Source organism: Protopterus annectens, chromosome 6.part1 (genome assembly GCF_019279795.1).
Source record: "Protopterus annectens isolate FY-2018-M chromosome 6.part1, PAN1.0, whole genome shotgun sequence".
Lineage (NCBI taxonomy): Eukaryota > Metazoa > Chordata > Ceratodontiformes > Protopteridae > Protopterus > Protopterus annectens.
In genome coordinates this window covers 58,437,224-58,454,107 of record NC_056738.1, presented here as the reverse complement: position 1 = coordinate 58,454,107, position 16,884 = coordinate 58,437,224, and the positions used below count along the sequence as shown (strand labels likewise).

General features: G+C 37.4%; 1 protein-coding gene across 1 annotated transcript in view; it reads left to right on the top strand.

Annotated features, from left to right (window-relative positions):
• Positions 1-16,884, top strand: part of LRP2 (LDL receptor related protein 2) — a 1,335,386-nt gene that overhangs the window by 1,240,035 nt on the left and 78,467 nt on the right. Inside the window, exons 71-72 of the mRNA XM_044075346.1 lie at positions 6,221-6,340; positions 8,975-9,065. Of these exons, the coding sequence (XP_043931281.1) occupies positions 6,221-6,340; positions 8,975-9,065 (211 nt within the window). The remainder of the gene's footprint in view (positions 1-6,220; positions 6,341-8,974; positions 9,066-16,884) is intronic.

The following is a 16,884-nucleotide window of genomic DNA, read 5'->3' as shown; positions in this document are numbered from 1 at the left end:
TGATTTCTTACCAGGCACCTCTCTCAGACATACTGTTGACTCACAGGGTTATACATTTATAGTAGATGATTGGTCTAGTAGACCTTTTGGAGACATGCCTCTTCCATTGCCACAATTCCTTTGCCTGTTTACAAGGGCCTACATGGACTACCTTGAAATGAATTTACAGATCTCCATTTCACTTGTTGAGTTGCCTAAGGTGCCACTTTGACATGGAGTGAGAGTTTTTTTCATAGGTATGGGATCCTTTCAGAAAAATATCTGTCCTGCCATAGGTTCTATTAATACTTTGTTTTAGGTTTAGGTCCTTAGCATGGTTGTTGGCGGTATTGCCAGCTGTTTGAATATATTAGTATAGCAGGTTTGGATCCTCTGTTGCCTTGCTGTCCACACAGAGGTTGCAGCACTGGAGGTTGCAGAACACAGAATTCAATGATAGTGCTTTTAAATGCTCAGTGCAACTTAAGGAGCTCTTACGTGAGATTTTTTTTGGGCAGGAATTATTGTGATTTCTCAAGTTGTGCAGTACATATGACTGTGGTTTCTCAAGTTGTGTAATATATTTGGACTGGTACATTCCAAAGGGGGAATTATATTTCAGATTAGGGAGGAAAAGAGAGAAAGCGGCAATACTTTTTTTTAGATCTGGAGACTATATATTTAGAAATTAGCTGTGCTAGATAGGAGAACTTCCTAACAGTAATTACAGCATGGCAGTCAAAAGAGAGGTCATACTCCATGAAAGTGCTTATTTTTTTAATGATAGTGTCAACTTTGAGAGTATCATCAGTGTGATAAGTGCTAGGGCATTTTTGCTTCCCAACGACTATAATACTGCATTTTTTTCTTTTTGCATTTAGTTTGAGTCTGTGAATATTGCATTCATCAGCAAACTTTGTAAACGAAAGACCGTTTTTTCAGCTTGGACATCAGTGAAGTATATGTCAAAAATGAGTGGACTCAGTATAGAGGTCTGTGGGACACCACTGGAGACTTAGGCTATTAGAGGGTAGTGTGCAACCATCCCTGGCTTTGAGTTTTGTCTGTGAGCTAGTTGACTATCTAGTGGATTATGAAGGGGTTCATATTTATCCATGCCAGTTTATCAATGACACAGGAAAGCAGGTCTGTGTTTGTCTATCAAAAGAAAATATTGAACTGCTAAATATTGTACAGAAGACATCAAAACAGTTCATTACAGAATACTTCTTACTTCAAAAATAAATTCATTGAATAACCATAGTTGGCCAACATCAGGAACGCAACCAACCAACATGGGAGGCTTTACCCACCACACCCCCCTAACTATATATGCCAATTCCAAGATCACATTACAGTGTGGAATAGAGCACCCCCCCCAACTATATATAACAACTCCAAGATCACACTACAGTGGGGGATAAGGAAAATTTAAAATGTTTCCTTCACTTATCTTATGCATCGCTGTACTTCCTGGTTGTTGGCCAACTATGGGCATTTGATGGATTTATTTTCAAAGTAAGATGTGTTCAATAATTTCCTGTTTTGATGTTTTATGTATGATATTTAGCCATTTGATTATATTTTCACCCACAGAAAGCTAGGTCCTGGTATGGAGTGTGCACAATTTGTTCATTATCCAGTGCTTCAGTTACCTTCTTAAAGAAGTCCACCAGGTTTACTAGACAGAAGTAAAGCCAGATTGGTTTGGGTCAAGGGATTATAGAATGTCTACACTTTTATTTATAAGTTCATCTGTAGAATATCCCATTACTTTACAAACAATGCCAGTGAGAATGATTGGTATTTAGTTCCCATAGTCAATGGTAAGGTTGCACTTCTGTTTTTATATCTATGGCTTGAGGCTTGGAGAACTTTTTTCTTTTTTGTTTACTTTCTTTTTTTTCCCATCTGGTTTAATGATAGCTTAATGTATATATATATATATGTATATATATATATATATATATATATATATATATATATATATATATATATTGGACATTATTTCATCCTCGGTTTCTGAGCAGAAGTTAAATGATCCCTAATTGGAAAGCAGGTATAATGCCAGACTGTGAAAGCAAACTGTTAGTGAGATAATGAATGTAATAGCTGTATATAAGAGACTATATGTCAGTTTTCCTAGGATAGTTCATAATAAAAAAATCTGGCATTTCAAATGAGGCACTTGTTGCTAAGCATCTTGTTGTTACCGCCTGACATTATCATAATGAAATCTCAAAGTTTGACTGTGATATTGTTGTTTATATTAGGCACAAAATACTTTGCTTCTTATTGCTTCAGTGCCATAGTGTAAAATTTTGCATCTTACTGTCTTTCTATTGGAGGTATTATATTGGATTTCTCCTCGATATGCAGAGTACAGTAATGGCATAGAAAAAAATCTGTACTCTAAAATCAGTATTTTTCATTAACATGCTGTAATTAAAATGCTATAGTATGCGGTAAATTAAGTGGTGTGGATAACATTCTATGTTACACTGCACTGAAATCTCTTTGGCTGAAATAGCAGTCTTACATGCAATTTGTACCAGTGAACTCCACTGTTCCTGCCTGAAAGTTTTATAATAAAATCTTGAAGGGACATAAATATGACCCCTTTATACATTGGTACCAGATATAGTGGCTCATAGGCCTTCTGTGATATAGTCTGATATTTTGCATTATACTTGGTTTCCAGTTGGGTTTTGTATTGAGCTTCTGTTCAGTGTGCAGAATATAATACTTCTTTATGGAGTTGTCACTACAACAAAACAACAAAAGTATAAATAGTTTTTTTTTTCATGTGAATAGGGAAGGGTTTTTTTGACACCGGAAAGGAGGCCTTCCCAGTTTCGAGTCATATGTAGTAAAGCACACTGTATGAACATAAGTATTTTTGCATGTGTTGTACCTGGAATTGTAAGCTACATGCATTCTGTAACTGAGGATCATGACATCTTATTCTGAGAATTTAGCTGTAATATTTCATTTGTCTGCAGAGATGTGGTTCTGCATTGCTATGTTCCATCAGTATTTTTATACACCCATTCTTTTTTTTTGCAATCCAATTCTAACCGTGTATATTTTGCATTCTTTCAAGCTGACAAATTCATATAGCTGGATCAGTTTATTGGCGTGTTTATATATAATAAGACCCAAAATAATATTCTTTTGTCGCATAAGTAGTATTTGTTGTTTTTTATTGAAAAATACACATATTTTACTAATTTTGATAGGCATGCACATATTTAAAGTTATAGTGTTTGATCTCCCTAAATGCAGTGCTCTAACAGAAGTGCATCTTTTGAGAAGTTTAGTCCTGAAAAAAATAATAAGAATATCTTAATGCAGTGAAGATACATTATTATTGGAAAAGTAGGGTCATATTCAGTTTATAATGGCTTTCTGAAATTTGTAAAATAAAAGATCTACAAAACAGTCTATTGAAAATCTATTGTTTTTAGTTCTCTTTAGTGTACAATAAACAAAAGCTATCAAAACATACACATATATAATACTGTTGGGATTTCAGAACTAGAAAGGATGTTTTATATATAAAATAATCATTTTATTTTTTATATGTTGAGACTTAAAATGACACAAAACTTAATTCTTAATTAAAATTCACTGTGCAGATACTCTTTTGCCTTTGAGTAATGCCAGTAACATTCCATGAAAATGTCATGAAAAAATGTGAAACTTGTTCAGACAGACATTTATATGCAAACAGCAAGAAAAAAGAAACAACATTTTGGGACAGATCTGAAAATGTTCATCAATAACATATAAGTTAATACTAAGAACCTGACAGCTGATAAAATACATTTTTTATGAAGATGACTTCATCAGGAAAATTTTGGTCATTGCCACTTTCAGCAAACCTGCCTTTGCCCTTTTCTCACTATTGTGTGACTGTGGATTTAGTGTGTAGAAATAAGGGGGTGCATGTGGTTTATTCTACTACAAATATGCCTTTGTTTTTATACTGAAGGTAACTTTTACAGAAAGGTTTTCTGACACATTGGGATTCATGGTAAATGCTGCAGATAAGTCAATATGAATCCTTGATAACCAGGTGTCCTTCACAGGGGAAGTCACTTATTTGAAAGACTGTTCAACAACTTGCAATGTTTGAAATGTTATTAATGCTGAAGTAATAGTCATGAACAAATACTGGAACTTATCACTAGACTAAAAGACATTTGCCTCCATTATATTATTTCTTTCCCAAGTGCAACTTCAAGTTCAAGATAAGGATACTTACTTTAGGGATAGTTAAGCTAGAAAACTTTCATATTGAAGACACAGAAGTCTTTGACCTTGCAAAAATGTGTAGTGTTGTGTTTCACTTGGATATACTTTATTGAATCCTGCCTTAAGTGATCACGTTTGAAGAATGGTTATTCTGTGAACTTTTTAACAGTTAAGGTTTAAGCATTCCTTTTCAACATATACGCTTTGTTTTGTAGTTGACCTATGAACATCTTAAGTGATCTACCCAGTCAAGTCAAACAGTATGCATATAGAGAAATTAGTAGTCGGCATCTATCCTGGATGTAGCATTTACATTCAATGTTTGTTTTCTGCTTTAACATCTCTTCTCTAAAACATTTTAACTGCATTTTACTAGTCCTTACTGCATTCACCTAATTAATCAAACATCACCTAATTTGATTATACAAATAATTCAAGCTTTTTTATGTCAAAAAGATGAAAATAATAACATTAATAATTATGCAAAAAAAGTAATTACTTTAAATTGTGTTATGACTACATAATCACAACTATTAAACAGCACTATAGTTAGTTAGGTAAATGTTTTGTCAATATTCTGAATGTCATATATGTATAAAATGGTGAAAAACAATTAATAGAACTCCAGACAGATAATGCAACATTTTATTGATACAGAGTTAAGCACTTTCTAATATCAAGAATTCTTCAGAATGAAACAGTCACAATTTTAAATCTTGCTCTTCACATCATGTTTCATGCAGACAAATCGCAAATTTAAATAACAAAAATAAAACAATTTAACTCCACCTCTGTCATTGAAACATATGTAATAAAACATGTTCCCAAATGAAAGTTTGTTTAAACCTAGGACAAAAAGGCTGCCAAACCAAAAATATTATTTTTATTAATCTCATCTTGAAACATGAAAGCACTAAGAGGTCATTGTTGGGAGTTTGATTGTTGTTTTTAAGTTTTTAGTCTGTTTTTATTGCCAATTTCACCACATTTGTTTGTTTGTCATGTGTGTATCTTTAAGTGAGCTTTTACATGGCCAGTGCTTCATTGCATTAGCTGTTGCTTTGTTGCAGATGTTGTTTAATAGGGTAAGATTGACATAAAGGGGGAAGGTTGGTATAATGGTTAGTCTAATTTCACAAATACAAGTTACAGGGTTTGATTCTGACCTCTGGTTACTGACTAGGCTTGTAATAGTCTGCAAACTGATAGCCTAGTATTTATTGATGAATAGTATCTAAAAGGCTGGCTATTGCTTTGCCAGATGACTTATTAAAAATACTTTTTTCCTTCTGTTTGAGTTTGTGTGACCCTAAAGATTTTGAGATGAGGGGTTGACTGGGCTATGAGGGCATATCCTTTTTCAAAAATAATGTTTGGTAAGTTTTTTGACACATTTTAGATTACATCATTGTGTGATTTCATTACTGTTAGGATTATTATTAGGGTTAGATATTTCTGTTATAATTGCTTTGATTTTTTTTTAACTATGTAACCTCACTGTTTCATTATTGGTCCCATCTGTTAAGTTATAGTTGTACTTTTTTTTGGAAGCATTACATTTCTGAAGTTATGCTAGCAGTGACTGTTGAATATAGTAACACTTTAATTTGTGATACTTTGTGTGTGATTTGTACTACAGTAGACGTGCTCTTTTTGCAGAACTTCCTTGTTGAATCGACAAAATGCATGCTCAGGAAGGAGGTGAGGCAATGCCACTGAGTAGATGGGGCCATACCTGTGCATTTTGGTGATTCAAAGATGATAATATTTTATTTGGGGGACAAGTGGTGAAGTTCACAACAAAAATAACTGTCACAGATTCTTTTTCTTGTTATTCATGCCATCATGCTTGAGAATCTTGTGGAAAAGGCATCCTTCAAAATGTTGTACCATATCCACTTTGTGCTAATGAAAATGTACAAGAGCAAGGCATTTTTGCTACTAATTTTTCTGCTTTAATGAATGTTTTTGTTTTGCTTGACAGAACTCAACCCATGCAAGGATGTCTGTAGCCACCTTTGCTTATTAAGGCCCAATGGATATACTTGCGCCTGTCCTCAAGGAGGCAACTTCATAAGTGGGAGCTTAACTGAATGTGATGCAGGTATGCCACTGAACTGCATGCAGGAAATTATTCTCTAGACTGTTGGAATTGTGGTTACATGACATTTAATTATAGTCATGGAAGGTTTAGGTCAACAAGGCAGCATATAACTGGCCCACATATTTCTTGATAAATGTGTGCAGTACAGGTTATTCACTGGTGCACTTTATGTCTTCATCTGGAAGATGGAGTGCAGTACCAGCACAACCAAGAGATGTCAATGAGTGAGAGTACATCGGTACATATAGTTTTCTCATATATAAGAGGCTGTGTTATTATTTTGGGTGTTGAGATTATCAAGGGGTTCTTTTTGGGATGAAGAATATGTTACAAGTACCAATACAGTCCCTGATTATTCAGTTCAGGAACGCTGACTTCTTTAAAACAGGAAGGCAATAACATACTGGATTTTAATCCAAATACTGTGTAACCAATAGCAACGATGTGCCTGTGAAGTGAAGTTTTTACTGATCTGATGATGCAATGAACACATGCAGTAGATTTAAAGGAAAATTTAGCATGAACAGTTTGAGTTTTTCAATATAATATACAGTGTATTTTATTATCCAGATATAATGACTAAGAACTTTTGCTGGAATGAGACACAACTCATAAGAATTGTGAGCTACTATTACTAATAAATGGGTTGTCCTCATCAAGGTTCATCACAGCAGCATAATATCATTCAGTGATTGACAGAATATGTAGGTTTGTGCTGCCTCTGGCACTTTTGTTGTACTGAATAACATAGTAGTATGACAGGCTAACCCTATTTAAAATGTTCTGTGAATTGTTTTTAAAAAAAAAGTGCAGTTAATTTCTTCCAAACTACTCATAATATAAAGTCTACAAACTTTTTGAGTACCTCTTGGAAATACATGGCTAGGCTTCTCACGTATCAGTTGCCTAGTAAGTACCTATAATCCACCTTCGCATTCTCATGGCATTGTCAGAGCTGAGCTATACAGTAGTGGCTCATTGCCATTCAAAACCATACAATCTGATTGGGCATCCCAGTGAGTATGCCTGTTGTAAATCGTGCATACATCAATAGAAAAAAGTATGGTCGTTGATGTATCACTGAGAGGCCAGGCTGTTTAGTTGGCATATGTTTAGAGGACAGAGCAAAATACAAGAAAAAACCATGTCCATTCTGCAAAATTAAAGAAACAGAAATGTACCTGATTATATGTATTTCTGCACTGTCCATCATCCTAAAATGTCGGCAGACCCTTGTACCTCTCAACTGTCAAGATATTTGCAGAATATCCAGATTTTTTCTTTATAGTTTTGGTCTTTTTGTCATAAAAATGTAGGTTTCTGGCAAGCCACTGTGGATTGAAGTCATTAAATAACGACAGACGTTTGAGGTTAAGGCTTCATATCTTTCATAAAATGCAGACTAACACAAAGTTTTCTACTCCAACAACTTTCACAGTTTATAAGACCAATAAAATCTGCCCCTTTTTTGGACCTTTGTCTCCCATTATATTGGGATTTGTCCAGGTTTCTTTGCATTAAGAGTTTATAATGGTAGGAAAAAAAAAACAGCAATGGAGATTCTCTTTTCTTGGTTTCTTCTGCTGAACAGCACTGATGTTCTGTGCAAACATGGGAACATAAGTCCCATATGCATGCGCAGCACATCAGTAAACAAAGAAGAATGCAGAGCAACACTACAGTGCCATTATACAGATGTGTAGGAACACTACAGCTCCATTGTACAAAGACATTATTTAAGAAAGGTAAGCAGTTTCTTTCTTAAATAATGTCATTAATAATATCAACAACCCACTCCTTGATGTGGGTATCAAAGGATTTACCCATGGTTGGCTTCATTTCATCTCACTGGCTTTCCCCTCATGATCAAATCATGCCACCTGTGGGTAAATCCTATGATACCTACACCCAGTCATAGATTATTGCTAAATTATTCTGTACACATGTAGTGATATTGGCAGAATACTGTTTTTATGTTCACATGATGCAACAAAGTAATTTCTACTTTGGCTGAAGGGTTTCATGAGTATTTGCTTACTATATTGTTTCCTTTCTTAACTATAACATGCTGCATTTTGATGAAGTCCAAATATAATATGATTATTAAATGAGTTAGGTTATTCCCAGAAGCATGTTAAGTCCAAGTAGGAAGTAGAGCTTATAATCACTGTACAAAGGGCTGTTCATTGTGACTGACATGGAAGTTTTATATGTCACTTCACTTCCAGCTCTTAAGGTACAAAAGAGCATTAATTCACAGACAGAAACGCGTGTGCACACACACACACACATGCACACGCACACACGCACACGCACACACGCACACGCACACACACACACACACACACACACACACGTATGAATGGTGAATTTGGATGCTATTTATTCTTTAAGCATTATACAGAACTCTGTCTGAAAATGAGGGAAAATAATTCAAGATCAGTAGAAATGTGACTGCAAGTCTTCCATCCAAGAAGTTACCACTCAGTATATTCAATAAGCCTTAAAAACACGTTTTATGACTAGATGACAGCAATGTGTTTTGTTTTTGTTTAGCAGATGCTAACTACAGAACAGCAGTGCATGTGTTGGTTTACTAAATGCACCTTAATTGCATGGATTTCTGTTTTGCAGCCATTGAACCCCCTGCAAAAATGCCCACAGCATGCATATGTAGAAATGGAGGGACCTGCTTATTTGATGAAGATGGTGTTCCAAAGTGCAAGTAAGTCATGCTAATACTAACATCATTATTGCTTATGGTTTACTATATAATCGAGTCATTTTTATTCAACAACAGTGAATCCTGTTTGTCTCCAGTGTGCTCACTTTACTTCAAGAACCATTAAACATAATGTGGAGCTGCATGAGAAGTGTTTAGAGTGTTAGTAATCCATGTGCACTATGACATCTGCCAGCCATGAACCAGATTTTCCTTGCAAAAAAGAGGAGAAGCATCTACAGACGGTTAGAATGCTGCATAACAGTCTATCACTGTCAGTCCCCCGGGCTCATGATTTTTGAAGGGGAGAGATGCACGCTGTCCCATCTAATGAGAGAGTGTGTGGCTGGGGCATCTGGTGAGACCTTTCCAGAGTCCTGTCAGCCCCCTGAATGGCCACTTGAGCTGAAAGACTTAGGATGTTGGATTGGACCAGAGTTGGTTTGTAATCATCTATCACCTACTTCAGACTCCCATACCATACCTACAGATTGGGAGGGAAGAATTCCCATGTCACAGAAAAATCCTCATCATTCCTGGCATAAGTCCTGACCACCAGCTCACATCCTAGGCCACTGCTAATCAACACCACATCCAATACCAGACAGAAGGCTATACATAAGAAGGCTGCTTCCAGCTGTCCCAACCTAGGCCTTCTGGGTCTCAGCCTTTTAGGGTGTGCCAACAGAACCTTGTCAGATTAGCAGATGAGTTCATGGATTTTAAGACATCTAGACTGATGAGCCCTTTCAGGACTTCTCCCCTGCAACTTTTCCTGCCAAAAGGAAAGAGGATCTTTCCTACCAGGAGCCTTAAGAACCCTGATATCTATGAAGATGAATTGGGATATGTGGACCAAACTTCCTGAAGATAATATGCCAACTGTGAGTCAGATGAAAGTCTTTCCTCATCCTCACTGCCTGAAGATTTTTTTTTGGCGAGACCCACTACAAGATGAGGAATCATTCAGTTGGAAGTCTTAGGATTATCTTTGCTGTAAGAAAAGAGTGAGAGTATTTATCTGGCTTCCTAAACAGAAACCTCCAGCTATTCCTCCAGTTCTAGAGGTTGTGGAGGATGTTATTCAAGACACATCCCTGTAGTCTGACTCCCAACCTCCTGCCCCAAGGAATTCTAACCATTTTTGTAGGATCCTAAACTATCATAAACACTTATTTAAAAACACTATGGTGGAGCCTGAGGTAGTTTCCTCAAACCCAAGGAAGCCAAAGGCCACATCTTGAGGAAACCCTTCCTAATGGTACAGAGGGTAGAACCCTAGACAGATTTGGCAAGAAAATGTACATGTCAGCTACCCTAGCCATGAGAGCTTGAAATTGCCATTTACATATGGTTAAATTCCAGTAATGTCTCTTGGACCACGTGATGCAGAAACTGGAGGAGGTGGAAGTCAGAGCTCTTCAGAAAGAACTGCTGGAACTCTGCAATACTTTTTTCTCAGGCTGCAAAACTTTCTTTACATTGTGGTTTTGATGATTTGGAATCATCAAGGAGGGCAGTTGCATGTGGGTCAGTTATCAGGAAACATGTTTGGTTAAGAGAGCGGTCACTTCCTGATCATGTTAAATCAGAAATCCTTGATGCTCCTTTTGACAGAGATTTTCTGTTTGGACCCAAGGCTCAAGCTATATTTAAAAAACTGAAGGACAAAGCTATGTCCTTGCAAACTGTAAAGAAATTTCTGAAGGTATAGTCCCTGAGGTTTAGTTGGAATTATCTTGCTACGTCCTGGTCCTTTCCCACCTTGCAATCAAGGTAAAGGAGCAGAAATACCAGGAGAGAAAGACAGAAAAGAAAGTGGTTAGCTGAACAAGATTATAGGCATAGCAGACTCCACCTCCAGGAATCCAGCATGGAGCAGTTATAACTTTTCAGAGTACCTCCTTGTCCCCACCCCAACTCAAAACCCTCTTCCTTCAGCAAAGCTCAGAGGTAGGCTTTTCCTCTTTCTAAACAGGTGGCAAAACATAACCCAGGAAAATCAGATCCTTCAAATCATAAGAACAGGGTGCAAATTGCAGTTTACTTCCCTACCATTCTCACCTGCAGGTGTTACCTATATTCCAAAAGGACAGCTCGGGAAATTGCATGTCTAAGTAAAGCTTCTCCATGAACAGGGTTCCACGGAACCAATCCTTAAAGAAGAACTAGGAAGCAGGATATTTTTCAAGACTCTTCCTTTTGCCAAGAAAAGAAGGAACTGGGAGACCAATTCTAGACATGTCAAGACTAAACAGGATTGTTAGTGGCCCGCATGTCCAAGATGCTTGCACTTCAAAAGCTCCTGCCCATGCTTTCTCCTCAGACTTTCATGGTCAGTTTGGATTTAAAAGATGCCTACCTTCATATACCTATAGCAAAGGAGCACAGGAGGTCTCTCCTCTTCAGGGCAGGTGAGAATCATTTTCATTTCTGTGCATTGCCCTTTGACTTATCTACTGCTTCCAAAGTGGTCACAAAATCTATGGCTCCAGTAGTTGGCATTTGCAAGGCCAAAGCTATGTGGATATACCCTTACCTAGATGATTGCCTGATCCAAGCAAGTAACTTGAAGGAGCTAAAAGCCTCTCTTCATCTGACCATGACCGGATTTTCAAACCTGGGATTCTCCCTATACTTAACGTCCAGCCTTATGCCCCAAGCAGACTGGTGTTCTTAGGAGTCCTGCTGGACACAGGAAAACAAAGGACCTTTCTTCCCCAGGAAATTATTGTTTTACTAATACAGTATTTCAGAAGGTTGTGTTATTCAGAGAAATTATGAGAGCTCTGTGTTACATGTTTCCTGCATTCTAATGGTCCCCCTCTAGCAAAGCACATGAGGAAGATACAGTGGTCCCTAATGCATGTGTGGTATAAGCTCAAACACTCCCTAAACATCAAAGTAAAGGTTCTACGCTATCTGAAAAAGGAATTGTTATAGTGGATCGAATCTTTCCTCCATTACAAAGGAGTTCCTTTCCAATATCAGTTAGAGAAACAAATGATGACCTCAGACCTAGCTTGGGGTGCCTACTCAGGCAGACCTCAGGTACAAGGCAAGTGGGAAAAATCCTTTGTCCAAAGTCACACCAGTGTGAAAGAAATAATGGCAGTTTACAGAGGCATGATGGGATTCAAACAAATGCTGGAACCAGGCACTGTCTTGGTAAACCAGATAATATTACAGTGGTGTGGTACATAAGCATGGAGATATACACTACTACCCAATATGTTGCTTAACAGTGCAACTCTAGGAGCTGGCATGAAGGATGGGGTTGCACCATAGTAGCACAGTACCTCTCAGAACAAAACAACTTTGCAGGCCATCTGAGCAGATCAGTTGTAGAAACCCACACGTTGAAGCTAAAAATGCATATCTACCTGAAAATGTGCCATGCCAGAAGTAGACCTTTTTGCCTCCAAAGAAAACAGACAGTTAAAAAAAGTATTGTTAAAGTACCCCAGGCAAAAGAGCCTTGAGGATAAATGCTGTCTCCTTCCCATGGACAAGTCTACTGCTGTATGCCTTCTCTCCCATATGTCTCATATCCAGGTTACTTCTGAAGATCAGGGAGGGACTGAGATTGATCTTAACTGCATGATTATGGCCAAGGAAGCATTAAGTCTGTCTCTTACACAACTTGAGAAGTCAAGAACAATGGTGGTTACTGCAGGAGTTTGATTTCTTGATCCAGAACAAAGAAACAGCCATCCACCCCAACTTAAACATGTTGAAGCTGGCAGCCTGGATGATATGATCCTTACTTCTCAGAGCCAGTTGTTTAATCAAGGGCATATTTATCTTGAATGAGCCATGAGACCCAGTACCAGAAAACCATACATTTTTAAATGGAAAAGAATTCACTGAATGGTGCCAGACTAAGGGCCACCAACCTCTATTAGCTAACCTTCTCTTGGTTTTCACCTATTTGGCTGAGCTTTTCACCAAAGGTTTTTCTTACTCCTCTATTAAAATTCATGCTTCTGCTATTGACCCTTATATACAAGTGAAGACCCCTTTATTATCTCAGCCTATGATGAAACACTTCCTCAAAGGCATCATCCATCTAAGGCCATCCAAGAGGGCTCCTGCTTCTGCATGGGAACTCAGTTTTGTATTAGAGAAGCTCACTTTGTTCGGCTTTAAGGCTGTCACTTCTGTCGACATTAAATTCTCATCCCGGAAGATGGCCTTACTAGTAGCTATCACCTTATCTAGGAGAATCTCTGAGTTACAGGCACTACTGTATAAAGAATCCATCCTCAAGTTTCACCCAGACAGAGTTTCACTGAGAACTAACCCCAATGTCATGTCCTAGGTGATAACAGAGGTCTCCATGAATCAAACAGTCTGACTGCCTTCTTTTCCCCCAACCCACTAAGGGGGGGGGGGATCTTGCACTCCATGGATGTGCACAGACAACTCTAGTAGCTCATTCACTCCAGAGCAGCTCTTTTGAGTGTGCACCTTTAACCCCTAGTGGGCGTGGCTTAAGCTTTTAAAAACTAAGTTATCACCTTAGAGTTCTAGAAAACTCTCATTGAAAGAGGTCAAATATCAATAGAGTTGTGTTTGCCATCACATATGGCTCAAGACAAAATATCCTGGTACCTTGTAAGTAACATGGTTTTGGAATTATTAATGCAAATATGAACAATCCATATCTGACGCCTAGAGGAGCAGTAGGGGTTAACTGCAGAAGACGCCTGGAGGAGCACTTGGCTGACAGGAAATTTCAGAAAATCTTACTAACTGTTTGTGGCCTTTGATCCTATCAAATTAGGCAAACCAGCAAGCAAACAAGCTATCTCTAAGTAGAGCTTTTGTCTCCTTTTGGTACTAGCACCACAGCAAAAAGGTATCTGAGTACATTAGATCTCATTCCACCAAGGCCATAGCTACTAGTGCTGCCTTTATTGGGGGAGGGCATCCAACCAAGATATTCTAGAAGCAGCCACCTGATCCTCAGTCCACACCTTTTTTAAGCACAACTTGTCCACTGCCTGCAGACCCAGAGTTAGGTTTACTTATTTAGTCCTTTAGGGGCTCCTGTCCTCTCTTTGATATCCTTTCTGCAACCACCCTTCTTATAGTTTTGGGGTCCTCCCAAGTAGTTATTACTGCAGCAATGAAACATGATGAACACTGCAGTTTACCATAAATGTAGATGTTCAAGTGTCTTCAGTGTTGCAGTAGCCTTTCTCTCCCTTCTTCCCATCTTTCATAGTTCTGGGTTGTGGTGAGCTCCCCCTATTCTTCTCCTTAAGGTACCTCCTTCATCTCTGTTTTATCCTTACCCTGATGGGGATAGCATGGATGAGTTGTGCTTCTGGCCTAGGACTAGGAGAGTGGTGCTTCTGTCCTGTGAAGATAAGAAAGACCTGAGAAAATGGCACAGGCCGATGATTCTTATATGCTGACATCCAGACATAAGAGGGGAGGATATCTGTCAGGTCAGAAGGGGGGAATAAATATGTGGTATTTAGGCTGTCCAAGGCATTCCACAGCAGGAAATCTAAGGTAGTTATTACTGTAACAGTGAAGTCACTTGAGCAGTTACATTTATGATAAGTAAACACGTCTGTACTTTGTGTAAAGTGGATTTACGTGGACAACAAATACGTAATATTTGCCCAGTGACACCTCTGTCTGCTAAAAGGATGTGGCTTGGGGACAAATTTCCATCTTTGCCTTTATCTCATTCATTTATGAATTCCTGCAGCATTGCTCATTATGAGAAGCATTTGTTTTTTTGCCTTTACAACAAAACTGAATATTTAAAAATATTTATTCCTGTCTTTTTTAAGAGGTAGTGGGATGCCTCATTAAGTAACATTTTTCAGAGGAAATTTTTCTTATCAAATTTGGCTAACACTTACAAAAGAGCAAAAATAGAATCCTTCCACACATACATGACTGCATATGTACACTCATTTCCTTAATGATGCTATAGGGATGCAAGCTGTGACAAAAACATAGGAGGTGCTATGGATATTGAGCCTTTACTGAAAATATATGCTGATGTTTTGTGATGAAAATGCTGTTTTACATCATTCAGGATGACCATGTATTATTCAGTGAACTCTTTTTCATACAAGTAAAGCACTTCAGTATATGACTTAAACCATTTTTAGAAAACTTTAATGGTCAAGTGTTGAAGTTAAAAAAAAAAAAAAAAAAAAAACAACATAGAAGGGAAATATCCTTTTATGATCTTGCAGCGCAGTCAGTATGTATGTAATGGCATCATATTTTCAGAACGTATGCACCCCATGAAAAAAGTCATACTGCTGTATATAGTGATACAGTCTATATATAGCTTTAAGAGGGAGTTAACAGTAGCAGCATGTATTTCCTGAGATCACCTACTTTTCCAGTTCATTGTTAGTAAATATTTTATTTATTTATTTACATTTGATAACCGGGTAGTGTCTGAATGGGCAAGTAGCCCATTTTCAGTGGAGACCCGGGTAAAGCTCCCAAGTGAAGTAATATTTGTTAAATAATATAAAACATGATACAGTAAGTAAGATTACAAGGATTAAATGTAATATATAGTACAATATAGGCTAGATAATAAACATCAGAATATACACATAGTAGTAATAGAGATATACATTACATCTCAAGTCATATATTTTTTTTAATGAATGATATACATCTGGAAATAGAGTAGTTTCTTAGGCTATACATCTGGCAATAGAGTAGTTTCTTAGGCTAAGAGCTAAGCATAAGGAGAGTAAGAGGAGACAGAAGAACAGGGTAGGAATTAGCTTAGCCAGAGGAAGTACAGGAGCATAACCAGTGGTTTGAGAAATATTCTCTTAGGAGCTGTTTGAAGTTCTGAGTGTCAGGAATGGATAGTATATGCTGTGGAAGAGAATTCCATGATCTGGCTATTGAGTGGCTATATAAAAAATCACCATGAGAGTTGTGGGTTTTGATAACTTTGAGCAATATTTTATCTGCTGACCTGAGTGAGATGAGATTAGTGTAGGGTTGAACAAGGTCAGATAGGGCTGGACAGTAGTCTGGTTTATGAATAACAGAGTGGACAACTATTAGCTGGTTGAGAGTGAGTAAGTTAAGGAGTTCAAGCCAGTTTAGTTGTTGTAGGGCAGTGCAATGATGAGATCTATGGGGGAGGTTAGCAGTGAATTTAGCTACTTTATTATAACAAGATTCAATGTTATTCAAGTCTGATTTGTGATGGTTGGTGAATATTTGTGAACAGTAAAGATGTGTGGATAGGAGGTTAGTCCTAGATGTAGTAATCTGGGCATGAATAGTTAGATATGGTTTAGCCCTATACAGAGCACCAAGTTTTATGTGGACTTTTTTAAGTGTTAGTGAAATGTGTCTATCAAACTTTAGGCTGCCATCTAGGGTAACACCGAAAAATTTTGTTTGTTCTACGGGTTCAATTACTGTGCCATTGGATGAAAAGATAGAGAGAGGTGTTTGTTTGCATATGTACACTCTTTCTTAAAGATGCTATAGGGAATGCAAGCTGTGACGCAAACATTGGAGATGCTAGGGATATTGCAACTTCACAGAAAATATATGATGAAATGTGCCTTATTTCTCAAGTTCTTCATTTAGTCATTAATGATGATATGCATGCATAAATAGTATACATGTTGTGTATCATTTTTTATTTAAAGTAGAAATAAGTCCAAAATTTTCAAATTTTTCATAGCTGTAACACAGAAATGAGAGTTGATATAGTATTTCCACATACCATTTCAAAATATAGCATTTTTAGATTTCACTTCAGAATCTTAGAGAAATTTTATGGGTTTATTTTTTATTTCACAAA